Source organism: Lycium barbarum, chromosome 3, assembly GCF_019175385.1.
Source record: "Lycium barbarum isolate Lr01 chromosome 3, ASM1917538v2, whole genome shotgun sequence".
Classification (NCBI taxonomy): domain Eukaryota; kingdom Viridiplantae; phylum Streptophyta; class Magnoliopsida; order Solanales; family Solanaceae; genus Lycium; species Lycium barbarum.
In genome coordinates this window covers 63,350,934-63,378,563 of record NC_083339.1, presented here as the reverse complement: position 1 = coordinate 63,378,563, position 27,630 = coordinate 63,350,934, and the positions used below count along the sequence as shown (strand labels likewise).

At 37.5% G+C, this 27,630-nt stretch overlaps 3 protein-coding genes across 3 annotated transcripts; all 3 read right to left on the bottom strand.

The window, feature by feature from the left end:
* Positions 1 to 217: 217 nt before the first annotated feature.
* LOC132631438 (uncharacterized) lies at positions 218 to 10,067 on the bottom strand. The gene is made up of 2 exons (XM_060347012.1): positions 8,759 to 10,067; positions 218 to 616 (listed from the first exon to the last, which is right to left on the bottom strand). Exons 1-2 carry the CDS (start codon positions 9,758 to 9,760, stop codon positions 458 to 460), a joined length of 1,161 nt encoding a protein of 386 aa, XP_060202995.1. The 5' UTR covers positions 9,761 to 10,067; the 3' UTR covers positions 218 to 457.
* Positions 10,068 to 20,112: 10,045 nt separating this feature from the next.
* On the bottom strand, positions 20,113 to 22,668 carry LOC132633893 (uncharacterized). Its single transcript, XM_060350288.1, has 2 exons — positions 22,444 to 22,668; positions 20,113 to 20,912 (listed from the first exon to the last, which is right to left on the bottom strand). The coding sequence occupies exons 1-2, from the start codon at positions 22,455 to 22,457 to the stop codon at positions 20,315 to 20,317; spliced, it is 612 nt and encodes a 203-aa protein (XP_060206271.1). The 5' UTR covers positions 22,458 to 22,668; the 3' UTR covers positions 20,113 to 20,314.
* A 3,272-nt stretch (positions 22,669 to 25,940) lies between these two features.
* On the bottom strand, positions 25,941 to 26,912 carry LOC132631436 (uncharacterized). Its single transcript, XM_060347009.1, has 2 exons — positions 26,717 to 26,912; positions 25,941 to 26,635 (listed from the first exon to the last, which is right to left on the bottom strand). Exons 1-2 carry the CDS (start codon positions 26,722 to 26,724, stop codon positions 26,059 to 26,061), a joined length of 585 nt encoding a protein of 194 aa, XP_060202992.1. The 5' UTR covers positions 26,725 to 26,912; the 3' UTR covers positions 25,941 to 26,058.
* Between the last annotated feature and the right edge of the window lie 718 nt (positions 26,913 to 27,630).

Sequence of the window (27,630 nt, the reverse complement as noted above, 5' to 3'; positions counted from 1 at the left end):
CTCTATGCTGTATTTTTTTCATAACTCTGTATTAGAAATAATGATTGTAACTCACTATTAGGGTCAAATGCCGTCATTTCTCAACTCAGCGTTTTCTGCATTATTATGGACTGGTTTCCTTCCCTCAGATGACTATGCTTTCCAAGGTTTCAGCACCCTGTTTGAAACTTGCATCAAATTAAGTATATAAATCTTATCTTCCACGGACCATCACAGATGCAATCAACTATTTCCCTTCATTGTACAGTATTTCATTTAAAGGAACCTATAGAACCAATAGCATTTGGAAATTGTAGAAATACTGCAGCACTACAATATTTTCAAAGACAACAGAAAGACTATCAATAACATTTAAAACAGAGGACAGAATACAGATCCGAAATTTGATGAGCAAACAAAGTGAAGTTGCCAGTTCACCATGTCTTCGAAGACCATAAAACTGTCAAGCTTAATATCATCACCAACCATACTTTCCCTGGGTTTGTGCTTTTGTTAGCATCCCCTTTGCACGTCGCTCTGCCAGCTCCATTTCTTTTTGTTTCATATCAAAGTATAAAGTACTGATTTGATGTTTTCTTTTGAGCAGCTTAGAAGGCTTTCCCTTGCTCGAAACAGGCTACAAGAAAGAAAGCGTGCATGTGAGAAACTTAATACTTATCAACCTTAATCATTGGCAGGAGGCAAGGAAGGGAGTAGGGAAAGCCTATTTGGAATACTTCACCTGATTTAATCCCAGTTACAATCAATGTTTGGTATCAAGCGTAAAAATCAGAAAGAAAACTGAATGTTAAATACAGGCATAGATAATCAAAATCAGTTTCATAAGTCTAACCAAACAGACCCCAAGTCACACCCTGCCTTCACTCCTTAAATGGAGGGCAGGAGAAACTCGGACGAGACAATGACAAATCTCGGGTACCTTGAAAGTTATATCAACTGTTTCACTACAGCTCGGTGCCCTACATTAAAGTTCAAAAAACAAGCAAATAAAGATTTGTATATCTTAACAGCATATAAATTTGCATGTTTCAGCCAGATTGACTCATAACGCATGTCTCACACGAAGAATTCTATAGAAAAGAGGTTCGGCTATATGGCAATAGATGCTGCATGTGATAAAGAATCAGAAAACAGCAGAGCCACTTGTCCCTCATTGCCCAGTTGCTAGACAATTATGGGATTTATTCCTAAGCATACGGGAGTTAATTACTAAACTTTTTTCAATTCTTACTAAGTTTTAATTCCTTTGTTCTTTTATAATTTTTTAAGTACCTACACTACTTTTTTCCCTTTATTATGAGACTTTATATGACAGAGCAAACAAAAAGATTGCCTTTTAATATTTTAACAAGGTCTCTCATGGGTCAATTTCGACTACATAGCGGTCCAATTTTTAAATGAGCTTAATTGGGCGGGTCATCATAGATTGAGCCAATAAATGAGGTGGTTTAAATGACCCGCCCAAACTAAATTTGCCACCCCTATTTAAAATACAGTTGTTTATTTTGGCTTTTTCAGGTAACTTGTAAGCTTGAAATATATACTCGGAAATCAACATGATAGACTTTATTAGCTCTGTACAACAACTATTTTGTACAGGGGCTCCCTACCTTCCTTTTATACTATTCAGCACTGAGTGCCTGGATTCTTTTGTGTGAATGAAACCTTAAGCTTTACTGATCAAGAAAAAAGTAAAAGGGATTCTGTATTTTGCTGGCAGGTATTATCTCATTTTGCTCGCTAAATGGTCATAGATTGGTGAGCATGGTCAAAAGTCCCCATAATAAATTATATTCAAATCAAGTTAGGACAGACAGAAGTTCAGGCAAGACTATCACTTGCAGGAGCCTATCTATTAATGTTTTACAAAATCAAATAAACAAGGCATCAAAGGATGACACCGAAATGGTGTAAACTATTCGAAGGTGGTTTAATGCAAAGTGAAGTAGACCTCCCAAAAATCCAACCATCTTTCTACACAATAAGGAATCTACTTTGTACATCATAAATACAAGTAGAAGAGATTAATTTTGACTCATAGGTTGTGTTTTGTATGAAGGAAAATGTTTTCCACAGAAAGTATTTTTAATAAGCGAGTTTTGTTACTTATTACCTAATTGATGAGGTAATTATAATTTGATTTCACCAAAAGCAATTGGACAAAATCCTTCCCCTGACCCCCCTTAACCCCAGATACAAATGCCTTTCCTCAAAATTCTTATTTCCTTTTGCAGTAACCAATAACTCCACTATACCCTCACCCTCCTCTCCTGATCCTTTCCTTTTTCTTGTGGAGCTGGAAGATTTGGTACTAGTAACCTTAGCGTTTTAGTTTGATTGTAGACCTTTAGATCCTAATTACGAAAATTGACATAATTCTATGACAGTGGTAGTAAAATGACAGTATTTTTCTCTGTTCTTCTCCTTTATTTCTCTTTATATCCTTTTTACTGGCAAGTGAAATTGCCCGGATCAAATATTTGTCACTGCAATCACTTTCACAAAAATAAAAAACATTTACGTCTTTCTGGATAAGTTTCACTATCTTTTGGACATACTTATGACAATAGTTTATGCATAGCTTCTCAATATGGTTGTACTAAAAGGGAAAGAAGCAAAAACAAAGAGAACCCCGGAATATGCAAGACTTTAGCCACCTCCTTAAGAAAAATAATAAAATGCAAATCAACAAATGAAGAAACGGGGAAAAGGACAAAATGCCTATAACTTCAAACCGAAGCAGCACACAAAAGTCGGGAAAGCAGCACATAGAAAAGGGCAAATCAAAATGAAAAGCAGTGAAAGCCGATATCCCACATGAAAGCTAGATGCGTTACACCAGGGGTTGCCTGGCCCTGGCAAATCAGGAGCATAACTTTATAGATCTTTATACACTGACGGATGAAAACCTTAATTCACTTGCAGAATGACCTTTGCTGGACTAAAGGATGCCGAAAATATGAGGATTAGAAAAACTCTGGTTTAAATGGTATCCCTGTACAGGTTTATAAGTGCCTCAAAGAGGCAATTATATAGCTACCAAGTTATTCATTGTTATATTAACATGTCTAAGAGTGTCGAACAAGTGGTTTCGATACATAAGAGTAGAGGAGATATTCAAAGAGCGAATTGCTGTGGCGTTGAACTTATGAGACATACTTTGAAACTTTGTGAAGAAAATGAGAGTATGGATTTAGGAAATAGCAGTGACAACAGAAAAGAAAACAAGTCTAAATCCCATGTCTGGAAGATCTAACTAGAGACTATTTTTGTTAAAAAAAACTTATGAGAACTTCTAACGAGAGGAGAAATGATCTCCATATGATGTACATCAACCTAAAGAAAGCATATCATACAACAACAACATACCCAGTATAATCCCACCAGGTGGGGTCTGGGGAGGGTAGAGTGTACGCAAACCTTACCCCTACATTGTGAAGGTAGGGAGGCTGTTTCCGATAGACCCTCGGCTCAAGAAGAGATGTAAAGACAGCAGAAATAATAGGAAATAACAGCAACGAGATAATAAGATAAATGAAGTGAAATCAATCAAGTTCTACCAAGCAGTGTTATCAAAAGTGAAAAGCGCAAAAAAGCTCTTAGGTCAGCTGGGGCTTTAAGCGCAAAGCGCAAATAAAGCATGGGCTTTAATGAAAAAAAGGGCCAATGATGCAAAAATACAAATATATATATGTTTAGTCCAAGATTGATAATAATAAGCATGAATAACAAATATATGGACAAAGAAATTGTAAAAATATTACGATAAAGTGAAATATCAATCATCTAGTGTCACCTCTCCAAGAGAGGCTCATTGGCAAAGAAAAGTATGTCTTAAAGCCTTGATGATGACACTGAAGCGCACATAAAGCGAGACGAAGCGCTCAACATGTTTTGAGCCTCGTTTCAAGGCTTAAGCACGCTTAAAGTGCGCCTTTAATAACACTGGTACCAGGGATCTAAGAATAAGCAAACGTAAAAAGATACTACTACTACTAGTATGGAAAAGAAATCTGCGCGCCAACCCACTAGTCCTCTACCATGATACTCGACCTCCACACCCTCCTATCAAGGATCATGTTCTCGGTAAGCTGAAGTTGCATCATATTCTGCTTAATCACCTCTCCCCAGGACTTCTTAAGCCTACCCCTCCTTCTCCTTAGGCCTACCGCTGCCAACCTCTCACACTTCCTCACTGAAACATTTGCGCATCTCCTCTGCACATTACTGAACCACCTCAACCTTCCTTCCCGCATCTTGTCCACCCCGGGGGCCACTCTCACCTTGTCCCGAATCACTTCATTATGAATCATATCTCTCTTGGTATGCCCACAGATCCATCTTGACATCCGCATCTCTGCTACCTTCACCTTTTGGTTATGAGCTTTCTTAACTGGCCAACAATTTGCACCATAGAGCATAGTCCGTCTAACCACCACTTTGTAGAACTTGCCCTCAAGTCTAGACAGCACCTTCTTATCACACAAAACATTGAGCTTCCATTTCATCCCTCCCGCACCAATACGATGAGTGACATCGACGTCAATCTCTCCATTGCCTTAGGTAATTGACCCCAAGTACTTGAAACTGCCTCTCTTGGGGATGACTTGAGTACCAAGACGCACGTCCTCGTCTGTTGCATGAGTCAGGTCATTGAACTTGCACTCCAAGTATTCTATGTTAATCCTGCTCAACTTGGAACCTTTCAACTCCAGGTTTTGCCTCCAAAACCCCAGCTTCGCGTCCCGTCAATCAGTACAATGTCATTTGCAAATAACATGCACCATGACACCTCTCCTTAAATGTGCCGCGTCAGTGCGTCCATCGCCAAGGCAAACGCTCTTAATACCTGATGCAGGCCCATCATGATTAGGAAGTGTTCCGAGTCACCTCCCACTGTCCTTGCCCGGGTCTTGGCTCCATCATACATGTCCTTAATCACTCTAATGTATGCTACAGGAATACCTCTAGCTTCCGGACACCTCCATAGCACCTCCCTCGAGACTGTCGTATGCCTTTTCAAGGTCAACGAACACCATGTGCAAGTCCCTTTTCCGCTCTCTATATTGCTCCACCAACCTTCTCACAAGGAGGATGGCTTTTGTGGTCGATCGCCCCAGCATGAAACCGAACTTGTTTTCTGAAATAGACACTGTCCTCCTCATCCTATCTTCCCTTACTCTCTGTCAAACTTTCATCGTATGACTCAGCAGCTTAATACCTCTATAGTTGTTGCAATTTTGGTACCCCCTTGTTCTTGTACAACGGGATCATCATGCTCCGCCTCTGCTCTTCGGGCATCTTTGACGTCCTAAAAATGACATTAAACAACCGCTTATGCCACTCCAAGCCTGCCCTGCCTGCATTCTTCCAAAATTCTATCGGGATTTCGTCTGGCCCGATCGCTCTTCCTTTACTCATCTTACGCATAACCCCCTCCACCTCAACCTTGACCCGCCTACAATACCCAAAATCACGATGACTCCCGGAGTGCTCCTATTCACCTAGTACGATGTTCCAGTCCCCCTCTTCATTCAGGAGTTTATGAAAGTACGTCTGTCATCTTCGTCTAATATGTGCATCTTCCACCAATACTTCGCCTTCCTTGTCTTTGATACACTTTACTTGGTCTAGGTCACGGGCCTTCCTTTCCCTTGCATTGGCTAGCCTGTACAACTTCTTAAATGCCAAAAAAGAATAGGAGCTCCTATTCAGGTGGGACGGTGCACACTACGATGTTCCAGTCCCCCTCTTCATTCAGGAGTTTATGAAGTACGTCTGCCATCTTCGTCTAATATGTGCATCTTCCACCAATACTTCGCCTTCCTTGTCTTTGATACACTTTACTTGGTCTAGGTCACGGGCCTTCCTTTCCCTCGCATTGGCTAGCCTGTACAACTTCTTAAATGCCAAAAAATGAATATGTACAAAGAGGCAATCAAAAGTGTGACAACAGTGGAAGAGTACACGAGTTTCTCACACCTGACATTTTATACTACCTTAAGCATGTACTTGTTTACTCTAGTTATACATGAATTAACTAAAAGTTTATACAATAACAGGTGGGACGGTGCACACTACTCATGTAATATTGTGATATGCAACAAAACCATTAAGAAAGTCAATCAACAGTTGAACCATGGGAAGACCACACCAAGAGAGCAATGGTATTAGTGCAGAAGTAAAACACAGAATATGCACCGCAAGTTTGTCCACATAAAAAGAATGAAGGTAATTTGAGATCAAATGCCTATGCAACCAATTTAGATCTATAGGGTAAGTCTTCTAGGAGAATGCATTTTTTTTTGTTTTATAACATGGGAACCCGCAGCCGCTACCCTTCGAGTGCGCACAGGGTAAACCCAGCTCCTGTGCAATAGCTCGCAAACCACACAGAAGAGATAACCCGCACTAGGCAAGCCCCGTGCGACGAGCTCGACCCAAAAGGCAAATCTCCTGCTGTCGTAGGCAGGGGGTTTCGAACCTGAGACTTCCATTATGAAAGCCCCATGCTCAACCAACTGAGCCAACCTTGTGGGTGAGAATGCATTTTTGGTGAATATGTAACACTTCGAATTATAATAGAATGAATCCTTACCAAAAAAAAAATTATAATAGAATGGTTGTAATAGAGAAAGATATCAGGTACCCTAGACTTGCATACTTGTGTTGGGATAAATGTGAAATTTAGGAAACCACTAATTATAGAGAACTCCTAATTTTCCACTAATTATAGAGAACTCCTAATTTTGTTAGAAGAAACTTATTTAGTATCGAATGGAATGGATTCAAATAAAGCAAAATGGATTATAAGGATTCATATAGTTGACCTAATTAATTCAGCACTGAGATGTAATAAATTGATTGATAGTTATAGTAGAAATTTAATTTGTTAACTGTAAAGCTTAAGGTTTGTTGAAGGCCTTTCGCAAACAGCCTCTCTACCCCATAAAGGGAGGGGTAGGTTATGTACATCCTACCCTCCCCAGACTCCTCTTGTGGGATTCTATTAGGTATGTTGTTGTTGTAAAGCTTAAGGTATCTTGATAGAAATTGGCAATAAAAGGATACACTACAGGTATTTTACCTGAAGTAGGTTTTGCCAAAGTCACAATGCACGCTTCTAATTGCCTACTCTCCATAATTCTTTCATGGCTCTTCCTATCTCACTATATTATATGTGTCCACTAGTTCTTATACCCCCCACCCCTATCAAATAACCACTGACAGCTAAAGTTAACTAGTTCACCCTCCCAAATCCTTGCAGATATCTCTTTCTTTAAACCCGGCAGGGGGGTTTGGGGGGGAGGGAATCAATGAGAAGGAAGATTACATTATTGCCTTTTACTTCATCAATAAAAAAAAAAAGATCATTATTCTGTATGTAATTCAAATAAAACCAAAATTTGTATAGATTTCCCAGTAGCCTCCACATTTATCGACGTGATGACCCAGATTCAACGACCATTATCATCACCTAGGTGTCTAGTGAACTAGACAGCTCAATTTTCATTTAGATTCATCAATTCTACATTCCAATAACACTAAACATTCTTCTATTGGAGGGCGCTTAAGATCTTGACCCCACGAAGCTCTTTAGCTGTCTAAGGTCAGCACATAACCAGTTGACTAATTATTTTAACTCCTGCCTACGGCTTTGACACATGGAAGTACTGTGGAAGCTACTTCCCTTCCACCATGCAGACTTCCAAGAAAAATGACACTAGGTCAAATCTGCCAGCGGTGATAGGAAGAAACCAAGAGATTTCCCGTTCTTTAAAATCTAGATTGGTGTGATTGTCTCATGTTATCATTATATTATCTACCTATAATGTTACTGTACATAAATTTTTTGTTCTAGTATCCTCAGATTAAGCCTCTCCTCAATTTTTTTTTTTTTAAAGAACAACATACATTGAAAAAAGATTACCAAAAGAAAATGCATAAATATTCATGTTTAAGTTAACTTATAAATATTCATGTTCACGTTAACTTGACTATTGTATTAATGAACAAATACCCTTATGCTAGTGGGACATGCCAAAAAGATAAATGGAAAAAAACATCGCACGACAAGCAAGAGACAGGGCAAAAAGCAAGAGCAGGCATCTAAACTACCATTACTAGTTGACAGAAAATTCTCAATCCTCCCACTGGAATATCATTTGATCTTAAAGCCTAGAAGCTAGAATATTAACCTAATCCCCCCAAAAAAGGGCTAGAAGCTAGAATACAAGGCTGTCTAAAGGAAAAATCAACTCAAAACATACATATATAACACTAAATGGATCAGGTAAATATATCTCACAATTGCGATCTAAATCTCTGAGATTCATTTCTCCTGCTCAAACTGAGAAGAAGTCATATACTCCCTCCGTCCCAATTTATGTGATATAGTTTGACAGAGCATGGAGTTTTAGAAATAAAGGAAGACTTATGAATCTTGCGGTCTAAAATAAGTCAAAGATATTTGTGTGATTATAGATCATCTCGTTAAGTATAAAACATAAAATTTAAAGTTAAATTGTTGCCAAATAAGAAAATGTATCATTTTTTTGTTTTTTGGACAGCCTAAAAAAAGAAAGTGCATCACATAAATTGGGATAGAGGGAGTAAATAAAATCTAAAATTAAGCACAAAAATATAGTTAAAACTCACAACAAACACTACAATCACAATATCAGATAGAAAAAATTAATATGCAGTACAACAATTAAAGTTTAAGCTTCTCATAACGAGTAACCAAAGTACTTCATACCTGGTACGATGGGCCAAAGGCAATCCCGGTAAGCCTTGCCTGGTCTTCCCTTGGCCGATTCTTCATCAACTCGTCCTGGTTCACTTCAACTATTTGCGGTGGAGCATCATTCCTGCCTCTCTTCCCAGGCAATTTAAATGCAATTTCAGCCGTCTCAGTAACTGCCGATGCACTAGACCCATCAGTCCAATTATGACCATACTGCTCATAACCCGTGTAAGCGCCATAATTACTGTCATAGCCGGCATAGTTCACACTTGATGGAGCCGCGTGAGAACAATCACTAGCCCCATCATTACTATAGCCAGCATAGCCTTCATGGTTCACATAACTCTGTTGATTCCAATTGGTGTGTTCAGAGGGACCATCAAAACCTCCTATTGAACTCGCAAACGATCCATCAACCTGTTGGCTCTCATTAACTACAACCTCATTCGAGATAGCTGAATTATTAGGAACAGGGACATCTGCTTCAATGGTGGATCTTCTTCCAGAGCCCGAACCCAAAACACCCAAAGTAGTGGAGTTCTTTGGAGCAGGAATGCTAGACAAAAATGACTTAACTGTAGCTGTTTGAGTAAAAGATCCAGACCTTTTTCTTTGCTTTTCCTTCTCATCCTCATCTTCATCCTCGTCTTCATGGTCCACAGTATTAGACTTGACAGAAAAAGGGTTGACAGGAGGCTTAAACTGAACAACCCTTTTTGGTTTAGTATCCAAAGAAGACAATGGATCTGCTTTGGGAGGAGGAAGGACAGAGAAAAGCGAAGAAGAAGAAGAAGTGGATTTAGGTTGAGGAAGAGAAGATAAAAAGGATGAGGGTTTATCAGAAATTTCAAGAGGCTTTACAGATGTGGAAGTTTTGGATTGGGATTTAGGTGGGGGAAGTGAAAGAAAGGAAGAAGAAGAAGAAGAAGATTTCGAAGAACTGGAGGGCTGTAGTTGTTGTTGATGCTCTTCATCTTCATCTGAAGAAGCATAGTTTGCAAACAGTGATTCCATTCTAGGTTTCACAATATATGATAGAAGCCGCTAAATCAAGGGGGTTAGGGTTAATATAGAAGAAGCTTGCAATCGGAGATTTGAAGAAAACAAAAGGCTTTAATGGGATATCTTTACCGGCATCCGGTGGTTTCTATCAACTTGTCGCCTTCGGGGGATTATTTGTATGCACTATGCAGGCGATGTTAACGGAAAGGGAAAACAGGTCGAATATAAACCCCTTAAACTTTGTGCCCGTTTCACATTGCCGTTAATTATACCCTGCCGTCAACAGAGTCAACACATCTATCCCAATTTTGACGGACAGACCTAAATTACCAAATTTCAATTGAAATTACCCATTTCAAATAGTCCATTTAAACTCGACCGGCGACCCACTAAACTAAAACCCAATTTTGATAGTCTTTTTCCTTCAATCGTGGACAATAATTTGACTCAAAACTCATCCAATCCTTCACCAAATTTGAGATTTGAATTCTCCAAGGTATTCATGATCTTTTGAAAAAACGCCCACTCAAAACGAAGCTCGTTTGCGGAAGATCGAAGCTTTAGTGGTGCTTCAATGGCTGCCAATGGTGGTTTTAGTATGGCGTCCACACTCAGACGAATGGAACCAGTGTTTTCAAGCACAAATTCCAAACCACCACAACTCAGTTCGATTAATATTGTCTTGTCGTTTGAATCGATCCACGACAGCAATCTTCGAACTTCTATGAACTTCAGGTGTTTTTAAGCTCAGAAACGATCAACGGCTTTTGAATTGATATTCAAGCCTTCATGCCAGCTACTTAAATCAAAATTTTAGCTCGAATCTTTTATTTCCTTTTCCCCCATTAGCAGCCATTTGTTACACCCCGTACTTCTGAAGAAGCCCTTGTTAAATTTAAGTGTAAGTATGTCAAGCTATGGCTAAGTAAAATAACTTTGGAATATATGAAGCGAAGCATTATTAAGTATATTTTATGAGTAAAGGACATATATAAGGTATACCGGGAGGTTTTATAAGGAAATGAGTGGAAGAAATGGAGTAGTACGACCTTGGAGAAAGGATGGGTAAAGTTTTGTGTGTGAAAATTTTGGTCCAACTTGGGGGACGGATATCTCTTAGCATATGAAGTGTTTTAGAGTGAAACAAAAGCCGAAATTGAAGTTCGTCGAGTTTAGTTTCCAATGCAATAAACCGCTCGTCGATACGACATCAGAGTAGAGAATTGTGAACATTACAAGTTAGGCTGACAGAGCAGAACCGCATGCTACAGTACCGACCTTGAGCTCTTATTTAAGACTAAAAATCTGGTCATTTGCTTCATGCTACAGTACCGACCTTGAGCTCCGACGTCGAGTTTATTGAGTATATTTTGGTATTGATGATGATGTTGTTGATGTTAGCGCTATTGTTGTTGTTGTTTTGTTGGTATTGTGATTTCGGGCTAGGGATATAAACAAGGGAGATGCTGCCCAAATTTCGGCAAAGTTTAAGAGGGTTTAATTTGAAGGCTTAAGACAAGCATATGATAATTATCCTAACAATGGTACGAATGATCTTATGTAGATTACAAGACAGAAAGTAAGTTGGAAAAGTCGAGAAGTAAGATTCCAGGTATGTTAAGGCTACTTCCTTTCTTTCTAAAGGCATAATTCTTTTTCCTATGAACGCATACATGGATTCTATAATATCTTTATTTCCAAAAAGCCCGAAGCTCACGATTCTCAAAGTGCTTATGATGCTAAAGATGGATGCTTCTATGATGGTAACAATGATGATGATTCCATTTCTTAAGATTCCTACTATTGAGACCTTTTTGACTATTCGCACAAAGGTCTGCTATTCACAAAGATTATACTTGGGTTACCATAACCCTAGTGTAGTACTCCTCTCTAGTTAAGATCTAGTATAAGAATAGTTGAGTTATATGAGATGATTGAATGTCAGGAGGTATAATTAGTGGATATGTTGTTTATAGGCTATTATGTTGCCTTCGAGTTATCATTATATGTATACGCCTGGCCTACGGGTCATGGAGTTATCGCCTGGCCTACGGGTCATGGAGTTATCGCCTGGCCTACGGGTCACGGAGATGCGCATACCTGACCTACGGGTCATGGAGTTGATTATACCTGACCGACGGGTCACGGAGTTGCTTAAACCTGGCCTACGGGTCATGGGGTTGATTATACCTGGCCTATGAGTCACGGAGTTTTACTTATGGAGTTGTGTTATCTATGCCTGACCTTCGAGTCACGAAGTTATATCTATAGAGTGATGTTATCTTGCCTCAGATGAGAGGCAACCCAGGTAGACCACCTCCAGATGCTTTCTTGAAATATCCAGAGTATAGTTTGCTATTTCATTTCAGTTGTTATCTTGCCTTACATATTCAGTACATTATTCGTACTGACGTCCCTTTTGCTGGGGGGGCGCTGCATTCATGCTTGCAGGTACAGATCGGCAGATTGACAGAACTCCTCAATAGACAGTACTTGACATCCGCTGGTGGTAAGCTCCCTTTTGTTCGGAGTTGCCAGGTCTATGTGGAGTCTTTCTTTTGTGTTTATGGACGACGGGTGAGCCGGAGCCTTGTCCTGCCCATGACTCAGTTATGCTTCCTTAGAGGCTTGTAGACACATGTACAGTATAGTCAGTCAGTCTGTGGCCCATCATTTGATGCATAGTTACTTATGAGAGTCGTTTCGGCTCGTACAGTGGTTTGAGCAGTTTCGCATATATTCCATGAGGCGACTGGACCGCATACAGTTATGTTTTGTTTCTTGAGGAGGCGGCCAGACCGCAGAGAGTTATATATATATATATCTGTGTTGGAATTTTTCTGAGTGCAGGTGGCCACTTTAGGCCTATCCACGTTCTTAGCTAAATGTAAGTTTAAATGTTGGTTCGCCCAGTCCAGGTAGGCACCGGGTGCCGGTCGCGGCCCTTCAGATTTGGGGCGTGACACCATTAAAGCTCTATCAATGCTGGTTTCAGTTCGAGGATCGAAGGAAGAAGACGAACTGCTCTAATCTCCAGTTCTTGTTTTTTCTCTATTAGGAAAGTGGTGTCACTAATATTGATTCCGGACTTCTGGTGCTCGGAGAGTTAATGATAGAGGGTATATTGGATGATTGAAAGAGGCTCTATTAATAGTGGCAATGGGATAGATGGTCTTAAGCTCCGGAAAGTTTTGGTTTGTGGGTCGCGGGTCGGGTTTAAATGAGGATCCGTTTGAAATGTGTAATTTCTGATTGAAATTGAGTAATTTAGGTCCGATTTGAGGGAATTCGCCAAAATAGGGGTAAATATGTTAACTTTGTTAACGACAGAGGTATAATTATTCGCAATGTGAAACGGGAAATAAAATTAGCTAATAAAACAAAGTAGATATTTGACCTTTTTCCCTAAGAGAAATTAGTGAGGAAAAAACCAGGGAAGTCCTTAAAGTATGGATGTAGAAATATTTTGGTCCCTTATTTATACTATTGACCATAAACCATTATGTTTGTATAAGTGGATAAGTTTAGTCCAACACATAATAGAGTGCCTAAAAATAGCCGAAAAAAATACATACTAACGACGTGTGAGCTTTTCGCCAAAATAATTAGAGTTTTAAAAAGAGTCTAAATGGTGTTAAGACTTTTTCACATATCTGATTCATTCAGATATATTCAGACCTATTGTATTGACAAACATGTTTGATGCATAATTTAGCATACGCGGCGAAGAGGATTCTAGACTTAGAGACAAACAGTGGGGTTCGAGAATTGTGCCCGACAGGTCACAACATTGCGCGAATAGGTTTTTCGAATAAGTCTGTCCAAACATTTTTTCTGAATATGCTCAACACGCCGCGGAGGATAGGGCCATCCCGTACATTCAAGATATCCAAAAAATGGCAACACCCCGAAATTCAAGGGATCACCATCTATCTTGTCTTATATTCCTCGACATTTGCACTAGCAACAGCTAGTACATATGAAAGGTTAAGGGAGTTTGTTAGCTAGGTCAAATCTATAATTACCTCGTAATTCCTGAATTGTACCCTCATCTAATTTTTCACATGAATACAACATTGTTTACTGTTGTTCATTTCCTAAATTGTACCCCATCTAATTTTTCACATGAATACAACATTGTTTACTGTTGTTCATTAGAAGCACTCAATTATTTCAAGCATCTGGTCATCATTCAAGCAATTTATCTTACTGTTCAAGGAGACTGAATAAGAATTTCTTACTTTTTCATTATTCAATTTTTCAATTATTATTAGTCTCGCCTAGCTTTTTTGATGTTGTTCATTGCTTCAAACTTTAACTAAGATTTACAAATAAGTTGATCAATTTTGTCACTAAATACCTTTTCTCAAGAAAATTCAACTGATTTTCCTAATAAACAAATGTCACGACCAAAAAAGCAAGATAGTTGTGAGGGAACCTACCCAAACCTATAAGCGAACCCAAATAAAATCATAAATCTTTTAACCAATTGTTAAGCGAAAAGTAAAGTAAGAATAAGACATAAGTCAATAAAAGCATTTCATAACTCAAAATGTGCGGAAAAACTAAACCATGCACCTCCCAAAACCTAGAGTCATAAGTAACAAGAGCCACTAACACGGGAGTACAAGTCTAAAACGTCTACATAACTTCCTAGAAAGTAAAAGACATGAAATAAGATAGAGATTGAATCTGGTGCTGTGGATCAGCCAAGCAGCTTACCTCGATAACTCCAATAGCTAACTCCTCAATGATCGGCAATAGTTTACCACTCGTGCTCGAAATAGATCTTCACACAAAGGGTGCATCAGTGTAGAGTTGTTACACCCCGAAAAAATTTTCCGTTAACATACAGTGAATAGACTAACGAAGGGAACGACGTATATGATGTTTTGGTAAGTAAGAAATAACATTTGATGATTCTAAATGAGATTTCAAAGACGTTTGAGGTAGGAGACGAAAGTTGTTAAGGAAAGCAAGGTATATGCTGTGTGTCGGGCAAGATTTATGAGTATCGAATTAATGATGGCTTAATGATGTTTTGGAGAAGAGTTATAATGCCCCTTAGATTGTTAATGAAGTGTTAAACAAGTGCTAAGAAGGTTCCATAAGGAATTGAGATCAAACGAAGTGACGGGAACAAAATCGGAGAAAAGATAGATTATACGACCAATTATACGGTCCGTATAATGGTCCGCAAAATCGTCACAGTGAAGGTCCCTCACTGATGGGATTATACAGTCACTTATACGGACCGTATATTGTGCCGTATAATGGTCACAGAAGCGAGAAGTTGATGGAGTGATTTCACGGTCACTTATAAGGACCGTATAAGTTTATATGGACCGTATAAGTGTCCGTATAATTTCCCGACGGGTCAGATTTTTCAAATATAAATATAAGACCCCATGTTATTATTTTCATTTCCCTCACTTCTCCACTTCTCTCTAACGCTCTAGAATATTCCACACACTTCTTTTACAAGAATCTAAGACTAAACAAGAATCAACTTCATCAAACTAACAAAATCAAGTGTATGAGACACGTTAAAGTTCATCCAAGCCAAGGAATTCCAATGGAAGTGAACTAGGGTTTTGGTGCAAGAGAAGTATTTTCACTCAAGGCTTATTCCTACACTATCTAAGGTAAGTTTTATGATCTTTTCATGTTGTTTAAGGTATTGAGAAGTTGAAACACTTGGATTGTAGAATGATATAGAAAATGGGTCACAAAGATAGGAATAATGAGATTTTGAGTAGTAGTTTGGAGTGAATCATGAATATTGATATGTTGTAATTGTAAGTATGTTATGAATGACATTTAGAACATGGGATAAGCATTATATGTGAGAAAACGCAATAGTGAACTATGACCACGATTATGGAGGAATTGAAGTGAAATTGTGAAATGTGGATGATGTAGATGAATGATGATTGTTGTTTATAATATTGTGAATGTTGTTATGGACGTTTGGGAGTTGATATGTAAAATGAGGAAAGTTGTACAAACAAAGGAAATGATGCCCAATTTTCTCTAGCTTTAGTAAACACGTTCATATAATCGATTGGCTAATGTTGATGCGAATTCTCTTGAAGGTAGAAACGTGAGCGTTAAAGAAGAACAATCAAGCGATGGAATTTTTAAACAAAAGAGGTATGTAAGGCTAATCCTTTCCTTCTAAGGCATGACTCCTATGGAATGAATCTTCCTAATTTTCCATAATCTTCCTAAATAACGGAAATTATGAGTCTATGACTATAAAGAGCTACGTATGCACATGATAAAGAAAAGAGATAAGATACGAGCATGATGATGATGATGATGAGCATAATCGGGGGTTCACGACCTTATGTCACCCCGACATAGCCATAGTTGCCTTCAAGCTCTAATGTATGTTTTGATGATAAATGTATAATGATGCTAAGTTATGATAAGGTCATGATGTGCCTATGAGATGTATAATAATAATAAGTTTATGTTAACTATATGACGATACGATTCCACCGCGCCTAGTTGGCCGGGCATGTCACCGCGAAGGCGGGCTGCATACGATTCCACCGTGCCTAAATGGCCGGGCATGTCACTGCTAAGGCGGGCTACTATGTTTACACCGAGCCTAGAAGGCCGAGAATGACACCACTAGTGGGCGGCATATGATGGTTACCTGGACGTGGGTTAACGATGATGAAATATATGATATGATGATGTATGCACTATGATGATACATGTACTATGATTATATATGATATATGTATGAAATGTATTCGTCCTTAAAAGTTACGCAGGTTATATCTTCATCTTATGTTTTATGATTTCTTTATTATATTCATTTCATTCATGTCTTACATACTCAGTACAATGTTCGTACTGACGTCCGTTTTCTTTGGACGCTGTGTTCATGCCCATAGGTAGACAGGGAGGTGATCCAGACTCGTAGGAGCTGTTAGCTGACTTGAGAGCACTCCATTGTTCCGGAGGTGCCACTGACTCATTCTTTTGTGTATATATATATATATATATATATATATATATATATATATATATATGTATTTTGGGCACGACGGGGTCCTGTCCCGTCCATATGTCTAGTACTCTAGTAGAGGCTCGTAGATACGCATGTGTGGGTAGTATGGTCTCACGATTTTTCCCACGTGTATATATATATATATATATTGATAGCCGAAGGGCTTATGTATATAAAAGTAATTATGTTTCAAAGTGAAAAAAATGGTTTTCCTATGATTTGAGTATAAGATTAATGAATGGACACTTGATGTGTACGATGGGTAATGGTATAAGCGGTGCTCGGTGGGTTAGCCCCGGGTACCCGTCATGGCCCCTATTCGGGTCGTGACAAGAGTAAGTACGGAAAAACACGTGTACTCAATAACATCGATGATCGATCCTAAACTGAAGCGATGGCAAAAGTTGGTCTTTCTATTGCTTACTTCTACACTTCATTGGTAACTGGTTCATGTAGATTATAAAGTCATTTTAAACAACTAATGGATAAGGAAAGTAGAAAAAACCAATAAAATAACCAAAACTAACAAATAAGATGTGAAATGCCTTCACAACTAAATAAGATTTCATGAATCACCAATTAAGAAAATAAACATGGGTTCTTCCTAAGAACCCATGAACAAGCTAGATCATGTGAATAAAATAAAATAAGGATAAGATGCAATGCAAATGCAATGGAATAGTCATAATGCACCTGTATACACACACTCTTGCAGTAGGTTTCATGTGACCCATGGGGGACTCGTGAGGTCCATATACTCACCTGAAATACTAGATCTCCGAGATCACATCGGGTATCCAGCCAGTGTTGGGTATCACAACATCACTCCGTCTACTAGTACCATATCTAATCGGAGAACCTTGAGCCATTTCCATATGATTCCATTGTTCATTTAGCGTTTCCATCCATGATTTAGTCATAGAAATTGGGTTTTTTTCCCTAGAATAGAGAATTTGAGTAAAATGTTGATTGGAATACCGATCCGAGATCGAAATTTGGTGGTTTTTGATATTAATGACCTATAAGTTATGGGTAAGCTGATTTTGCGACGAAACAGTTTTGACCTTCGCAACTCTAGATTGGTTTTTGAGTTGACTTTTTCAGTTCGAAATAGTAATATAGCAGTATGAGTGTGTACAACCTCGTGTGCTTATGTAGATTACATTTTTAACAGATTGGGATCGTTCAGAGACTTTGTGGAAAGTCAATGTCATTGAGTGATCGTTTGAGCTTCAGAAATAAGATAAGTTGAGACTCACTACACTTTTTATGAAGTTGTGTTAATAATTAATTAATTAAGGGGAGAAATGGGGAATGGGGGTCCCACACTTGTAAGGTGACAAGCACTTGTGCAAGTATCGTGCCATGTTATGAGTAAAGTAATAAATATGTGTTTGATGTTGTAATCGAAAATGCCAAAGCATGTGAGCATTAGCCGGTAGATACTTGTTTGATTTGATTGTCTCGGTGTATTTGGGCTTATTGTAGCCAAACTTGTTAAATCTTCATGACATTGATTATTTGTGGATACATCACTCCAATTCTCGTCTAAATGATGAAAATGAGCTATTCATAATATTTCTTTAGTGTTGTCTAGTTACCAGTAGGATGCATACTCATTTCATGTTTCATATGATATGAGGAATGAAGGTCCCACACTTATGCGTATATTGACATTAATAAATATGCATTTGATGTTGTAATCGAGAATGCCAAAGCATGTGGGCATTAGCTGGTAGATACTTGTTTGACATTATCTCGGTGTACTTGGGTTTATTGTAGCAAAACTCGTTAAATCTTCATGACATTGATTATTTGTGCATACATCCTCCAATTCTTGTCTAAATGAAGAAAATGAGCTATTCATAGCATTTCTTTGGTACAATGTAGTTACCTCTTGGATGCATACTTATTTCATGTTTCATATGATATCTATGGCATGCTTTATTCAATGAATCATATGGAAATAGCCCGAGGTGAGCCGATTGGATATGGTACCGGACAGAGTGATGATGTTATAGCCAATGTTGGTTGGACACCCAATGTGATATGGGAGATCCAATATTCCGAGTGAGTATCTGGTGCTCATAAGTCCCCCAAAGGGTCACGTGAAATCTACTGCAGGAGCGTGTGTATAGTACTAGTGCTTTATGGCCTTTGCATTTGCATTGTATCTCGTCCTTATTTGATTTCATTTACATGATCTAGCTTGTTCATGGGTTCTTGAGAAGAACCGGGATTATTTGCTTACTTGGTGATTCATGGAATCTTATTTGGTTGTGAAGGCATTTCATATCTTATTTATTAGTTTCAATTATTGTATTGATTTTTGGACTCTCTTTATCCATGTTGTACAAAATGACTTTATAATCTACATGAATCGATTACTAATCAAGTGTGAAGCATTGGAAAGACCAATCCTCGCATAGCTTCAGTTTAGGGTAGGTTGAGTCAACGATGCTGCTGAGTACACGTGTTTTCCCATACTCACTTTACACTTGCTACACCCTTTATATGCAGGTTCTGTTACCAGTACAAGTTCGAGCTATTACCGATCGTTGAGGAGTTACTAATGGAGTTATTCGGGTGAGCTGCTTGGCTGATCTGCAACACGGGACTCCATCTCTATCTTATTTCTTGTCTTTTACTTTTTAGACAGTTATGTAGACGTTCCAGACTAGGATACTCATATTAGTGGCTCATGTACTTATTACTCTAGGTTTTGGGAGGTGTATGGTTTAATTTTCCACATTTTTGAGTTATAAAACGCTTTTATTGACTTATGCATTATTCTTTCTTTATTTTTTCGCTTAATAATTGGTTATAAATTTATGACTTGATTTGGGTTCGCCTATGTGTTTGCGTAGGTGTCCACACGGCTATTTTGATTTTTGGGTCATGACAATAAATTTTAGGCTAAACAGTTTGGCGCCCACCGTGGGGTCATAGCAATATAGTTATCGCAAGAAGGGTGCATCGAATTTCTGCACTCGTCTTCTCCATATTTTCTCATGAACAAAATAGAGTCTCTGTGTGGTTTGTGACTGTCTTCAAGTTCGACGAACTTGTTGGCGTTTGAGGCATCGCTACTTCAACAAAAGGTATATTCATTCTATCGTGTAAGGAAGTAATCCAACCCTTCAGATACAGTGAGGAGACTAAATTCCTTAAAGGACACACAGTGAATATTTTTGTGGGTTCGTATATTTAATTAAAAGTTTTTATTTTTCTTGTTTAATAATTTTCCAATTTATTTTGCATATTATTTTGAACACAGATTATTAACAGCTGCGACAATGTCCAAACATATAAAGTATCATATCTTAATTAAAGTCAATTTCCGGACAGATCTTGCAACAAATTAAAATCTAAAGATAATCAATTATTACAAAGAAGATTCTATAATAAGACAAAACTCCAACTATATATGGACCAAGGATAAACTCAAACAAGACTCGAGTAAGGATCAAACTCGTCCCATTATTTGTTGTGGCAAAAAGAAAAAGTAGGAACAATCATAAGCACCAAACAAGGGAAGACAACTAGCTACTATCTGGTTCCCTTGGATGGTGAATGGTAGCATGAGTAAATGCATACCAAGCAGCAAAAATATAAACCAAAAGACCAGACACCACTAAAATAATCAACGAACTCACTGCAAGTATCGTAGATTTAGCTCCACATGACAACAGCCCGAGCTTAATCTCAATCACATTCAACATTGAAACCATTAGAAACAAGCACCCCATCACAGAGGAAACAGCAGTCATCAACATTCCCGTTCTCAAAACTGTGCGGTTTACATGAACGCTGAATCCGTCAGCAAGTTCTTCATTGTTGAGAAGGCTGAGAGAGAGCTTTAGGGCCTGAGCGACGAGTGACGAGAGAAGGAAGAAACTGAAAGAGAGAACTTCGAAGATTACAAGATGTTTTAAGGTTAAGATTCCAGGCTGACAACTTTGGCGGTTGTTGAGAGTTTTTTTTCCACCCGGAGATGCAAATGATAGCCCGACGAAGATGGCTAAGGTGAAGAGTGAGTTTACGTTTATGACTCCGTCCAGTGCTGTCACGGCCACGCTGGTACTTTTGCCATGGCTAGGTGATGATGGCCTCGATGGTGATGTTCTACTTTGGGTGTTCCTGCCAATGGATTTTGTTCGGACAAAACTAAACACTGTTAATCAAGAAAAAAAAAAAACTAACAAGAATGGTCTTTTGCGTCAAGAAATTCGAACGAGTTCACAATTCAGTCACGTCCAGTGCACATGAACCCATGCTCCCTACCTAAATATGTCATTTGTGTACGAGGTTATTACTTTATTCTTCCAGGTTATACTAATTTAACTTTCTACGAATGATTACTTGCTAAGGTGCCGATATTTTAAACATTTATACTGATGGTATGTAAAATTAAAAGCTTACAATTAGTAGAGACGAATTTCTGATGTACAAAACTCTATTGATAGTAAACATCCTAGCTGAAAGATGCAATTATGCTAACCTTCATATTCATTATGCAGAATCCTCTTTCACTACAAAAAAGAACAGGTATTAGCTGCGAAATTCGTCTCTATTCCATTTGCTAAATTGCTCGTATCTAATAGAATTTTTTGACAATCCATTTCCAATCTATCGCAAAATAGGACTAACGACGAATTTTGCTGTTTAGCGACAAAATTTGTCCGTCACTAATCCTATATTTTAATAGTGTTTAATTGGTAGGTGTCAGTTGATATATAGGGACTAGTAACTGTAGTATAAAATCTTGCATATAGTATAATATAGTATTTGGCTAGTCGCATAAATAATGTAGCTAGCGTTTAATCGTTAAGTTATTCGCCTGAGAATCTATGCATTATTTAATGCGGGATATAGGGGCGACTCAACAAATTTAGTAGCCTAAAGCCAAACTGCAATATGAGGCCTTAATTTATTTTGTGTCATTTATTCCAATGACAAATGTAGATGACCCAAAAAGATCTAAATGAGTTTTTCTTTTTCAACACTATCAGTCACAATTTCAAAAAAAAAATCTTTTTTATACTCATTCCATCCGAACATCCTTGTCGTATTTCGTTTCTAAAGAGTCAAATCATATACATTTTGATCAAACATTTCAAAGATATTTTTTCATTATATTGATATGAGAAAAATTACAACTTATGTACTTTTCGTATAGTTTTTGAATATCTAACTTTAAACATATTGAATTTATCAAATTGACTCTCGAAAAGTGAAAGATACCGATTATTTTGGAATAGAGAATATTTCATAATTTGTACACTATACTTTTTTTTTTCCTTTTTTTTTTCTTGGAATGCACTATACCTTTTAATAATTTTTTTTAAAAAAATATAACATATACATATACTATAATTAGAAAATGGGAGTGGCCTTAGAGGCTCTACCCTCTTGCCGGCCCTAGCGCCTGGCGGGATAGAATGTGAAAATAAGAATGACGATGTTAGCAGGGTGGGGATTGAATTATTTTAAAACTAGCCTTTTAAAGTAAGCACGTAATCCATGGATAACAATCTCCTCATTATTAATCACAACACAACAATCATTTCATTATTAATCACTGCATAAGCAACTATTACATTAAAATTCCTGCAAAAACTAAGTAGAGAGTAATGAAGCTAGAAAAATGGGGATCATGAGGGTGGTTTACCGTGCATTTGGCATGGTTGATGCTTGAAACAGAGTCGATTATTTGCAGAATTTTCACTCGCTGTCAAGAGTGTTTTGTTGAAAGCTCTCTCTTACGTTTTTTAAACGTGTGTTTCCTTGAAATGGAGGTAAAGCATTTGCATATGCGTGATTTGCATGAGCCTTGAAAGAGTGTGATTTCGATATATCTTCACATAAGCTTTGTGATACTTGGGAACAGGTAAATTAAAAGCAGGCTGGAGTGAGTTTGACTTAAAGAAATTATTCTAGAGAACAAGTAAAAGTTATAGCACCATGTATTTTTATTTGTTAATTTTTTTGAAGTGGTTTGCTTTGACCCCAAGCCTTACGAAATAGCTGAAGACGTATTAGCACATCACAAAGAGAAAATTATGTCAAAATATTGACAAGTATAATAAACTTTGTAAAATGGCGAATGATGTAGTGGACACTGAAACCGAAGGCTTGAAAAGTTACTCATCATCGTGTCAATAGGTTTGGTTCTAATTAACGAAAATGAATTTAGATTGAATTGTGATAAACGGATAATGATATACTGTATTACATATTGACTTTGAGGAAAAAAAACATCTCTTTATAAGTAAATTCACATTTTGGTATAAGTTACCTTGAAGCCTATCAATGAAATAATTTCGAGCTTGAACTCCGACCATAGGTGTTTATCATACAAACTAGTTACTCGTATAAACGAACTAGTCATGTAAATGTCTTTACATATGAAATTTGCTTTTGATACAATGTTAGATACCCCACCACTTGCTTCCCATCCCTCTTAAACTTTCTTATCGGACAAGAGAAATGACTCCAACTTCACTTTTACTTTCAGAAAAAGACCTAAGATTTACAAGAATATTAACCATTGAACGAGATGATGAGTACTGGTTCCTACTGCAGCTAAAAAAGAATGAAAAGGTGTTTGGTATCAAATTTCTACAGCCTAAGGATCAGATTAAGATTACTGATAATCTAACTAAATAGCAAACTGCTATAGAACGATTTGATACTGAAATAGAAAAATTAGGTGGAAACGCAAGAATTTGAAAGACCTTTAGCAAAGCCTGGGCGTTGACCTTTATAGGACCTAGTGTATCAAAGGCCACTTCTAGAAGAGGTTAATCTTAGCCCTGAATACATTTACTCCAACTTATGTATAACAACTCCACTATTCTCAGTCAAGTAATGATAATCTGTCAATTAGACAGCGACTATGAGCACTACTATGATCTGTAAATATAGAGAGCATACAAGAAGTTTACTCCTGGTGAAAAAAATCTACAAGATCATCACATGTGAGCATACTCTAAAATCTAAACTACTCAAGAATTTGCCCTTCACTGACCAGAGCTCGTCCACTATTCACTCAACCCATTTTAATCCGCCTAATAATATATAGCCCAGACTAATCCATGAGACTTACAATTTACATGAAAACCTCCTAGTATCTGAAAATTCACTCAATGCATTCTCAAGCTGATGCCCTCACCTCTATCTGCATTACATGATCAATGTGACTAGATTCACGTTTGCAGCCTCACATGAAAACCTTCAGCTTAGTATTAAAAAATTGCCGGTTGGTGTATCCATACACTGGTCTTCCAATCCAACCATTACAACAATACTTTTCAATACAGTAAAAATGGGGAAACACCCCTGGGCTTTGTTTCAAAGTTAAGAGTGTAGCATGTGATGTGTGGATTAGGTGCACGGTAGGAGTTCGAGTCCTGCCGCAGACAAAAGCCTGGTATATTAAAGTGTAAAAGGTTGCAGGATGGACCCCATTACCCAGTGAGTTTCGACCGTGCGCCAGCTGGCCCTTGCCCCTTGGGAATTTTTCATATTATCAAGCAAAAAAAAAAAAAAAAAAAAAGAAGAAGAAGAAGAAACAAACGTGAAAACGATTTAATAAGCTAACTCAGAAACTAATGCAATGAAAGAGAAATGAAAGGAAGGAGACCAATATTTAATTGTCTGCCTTGTAATGGGTTATATGATGGTTCGTCAGAGCTTCCTATGGTGCAAGTTCAGTTGTTTAGCGGCAGCCAAGGCTTTGTAACTGAACAATAATAGAGGTTAAGCTTCAAAACAAGGTTTCAAGTGTCTCGAGAAAATAATAAGCTCATTCCAGGTAGCAGTAACTTAGAAAGAGAGGAGTGAAGAAAGAAGTCTAGGAAGCCCGCCATAAGTCGCAGGCGTTGGAATCAGTAGAAGAGAAGTGGCTTCACTATTGAAAAAGCTCAGAAACATCAAATCTTTTAAGTTTTATTTGTCATAATACCTCAGGACAAGCTTTTACAAGTGCTAAATGACCCCAACTAAAGTTTTGCAAACAACTTCAGTCTCCATCAACCTCCACAAGGTAAATTGAATAGTTTGGTCACTTCCTCTGTTCCTCGTAAGAATGGCATAAATCTACTTCACATTATATAGGATCCTATTTAATCTTTTCATCATCAATCACAGGCTCGACATTAATTCTAGAAACAACATAACAAACTCTCCAGATAACTCTAAAGTTCAACAATGAAAATGACGTACAAGCTTCTCGATTTTTACCCTGCATCAGAAAGCAACAGTATACCACATTAAGACTAGCTTAAGCAAACACTTCAACTAGAATTTCCCTAATAACTTATGGATGTACTTATGATATGTTTTTTTAAAGAAAAATTACATGATCCTGACCATTTAAAGGCACTTTTACTGGAAAAGGAGAAAAAAGAGTATGGTCCTAAAAGCTGATAAACTAAAACTAAATTAGAACAGTGAAGAGTATTCAGAACGTGCGTTTTCTAGAGAAAACCCTGCTTAAATTGTCGCATCAGTAGTTGGTGGAGGTTCCTTATGAATCACTTCCTCAATTGAACAATGATGACCTACTTTTCATTGCATATAACTTTCTACCTTGAATCATAATTTACAATGACAAAGACCTTAAGAACTCTATTTTAAGGGATTTTCTATCATTCCACTATGCAAAACATTCACTCCAGACCCGAAAAGCTTTCTGCAAATTCCCACTTATGTTGAAGCAACCTGATACAGTTGCTTAGAGAGGAAAAATGCTTTACAAAAGAGGATGTTGTAGAAATGACTCAGCTGTAGTTCACTCCAGACCAAACAAAAAAAGCTGTAGTAAGTTTACTATAACACCGGCCTTCATCCCATTGAATAACATGAAAAAAGAAACTTCGATAAGCAAAATTTACTATATGAGACCACCCTCCATTCCATTGAATAACATGAAAAAAGAAACTTCGATAAGCAAAATTTACTATATAAGACCACCCTCCATCCCATGTGACAAACACCCCAAAGAAACTACCTTTAAACACTGGCACAATGTAATTCACTTGAATTAATAAATTCAAACAGTAAGGACCTAATTATCACTACAATTAAAAGTTTCAAAGATCACATGAGAAATTATACTTTGGAGTTCCAGGCCCAATAGTTGTAAATTGAACAAAATCCACGAAATAACATAACAAAACTGATACTCCTCTCACATATGATACCAACATGTAAAGTTCATAGGTTGCAATAAAATTCAAATAAAAAAACTTACAAAGAGTACATTCAAGATTGCAGATTGACTTTAGTGCATAAATGCATATATAGCAGTAGAAATATAAACCACAAGAGCAGTGGAGACTAGAATGACCAAGGCGGAGACAGCATGAATAGCAGATTTACTTCCACAAGATAACATCCCGAGCCGAATCTCAATGACATTCACAATAGAAAGCATCAAGAACAAACAGCCCATTACAGATCCAATAGCAGAACCCATCATTCCAAGCCTAAGCACTTTCAAATTGATATGAGCCCTGAAAACCTCATCAACATCTTTGCTATTCAACAGATTAATTGCCAATTTGAGTCCCTGTGCAACAAGTGAAGAGAAGAGAAAAAAGCTGAATGAGACAACCTCAAAAACAAGCAGTTTCTTGACAACGTCAATGCCAGCATCGCAGGCTGTGCGGTCTTCAAGACTTTTTTGGCCAGGTGTGGTTAGAGAGAGCCCCACAAACACTGCAATGGTGAAAAGTGAGTTCACATTTACTAGCCCATCTAAAGCAGTGACGTGGACACTGGTGGTTGCAACTGATGACGGCGTTGACGTGGTTCTTCTTGGTTGTGGGGAGAAGTATTCTTTTGGGTATGTCTCAGATCTGCAAAAATTTCAAGAAATGAATGAACAAAAACAGAGACATGAATCATAAATGTGAAAAAGGGAGCTAGAATATTATTACTCTTCCATGATCTAATTAAAGTTGGATTCTTGGCCACCTTCAAGACTTGCTGCTGCTTCTTGTGCTTGCTTGTAATATTGGTGTTTCAATTTCCCGTTGTAGGAAAATGTAATGGAAATAAGTGTTTTGATCCTTGGTTTACTACTTTTCGTTTTGGGTTTTTGGATTCTTCTGATGCTATTGTTGGGTTTGGAGAAGTCCGGAATCAAAATAATCAAAAAAAAAAAAAAAAAAAAAAAAAGAGGGGTATGAACCAAAATATTTCAAAAAAAAAAAAGTATAAAAGTACCTTTTAACGCATGATTTTCATGCGTTAAAGGACTTAATGCAGACGGAAGTCCAAAGTTTCTCCCTTTTTGTCAAATTGGTTGATAACCTTTAACGCATGATTTTCATGCGTTAAAGGACTTAACGCAGACGGAGCCGTTAAGTCCTTTAACGCATGATTCAAAAATTTCTCCCTTTTTGTCAAATTGGTTGATAACCTTTAACGCATGATTTTCATGCGTTAAAAGGTTTCTCCTTTTTTTTTTTTAATTTCTTTCTTTCTTTTCTTTCTTTCTTTCTTTCCTTCTTTCTTTTTTTCACACTTTTTTACATACTTTAGACATACATTAATCATGCTTCGAGACTCCAAAACTTGAATATTTTATATAAAATCCTATTTATTTTTGTGCGATTAATAAGGTAGGCTCAACACATCAAGAATACACAAAACTTCAGATTGTCGTTTTAGTGGTTGAAAAGTGCTCGAAATCCATTTTTGTTTGAAGACTTGTTGTCATTAGCTTTAAGTTATTTATATTTTAGGGTTACACATTATTTTTATATTAATGGGTAACTTTATTTTTAGTGATTATAACTTTATTTTTATAATCAATTAACAAAATATCAATTCATGATCAATTATTTAT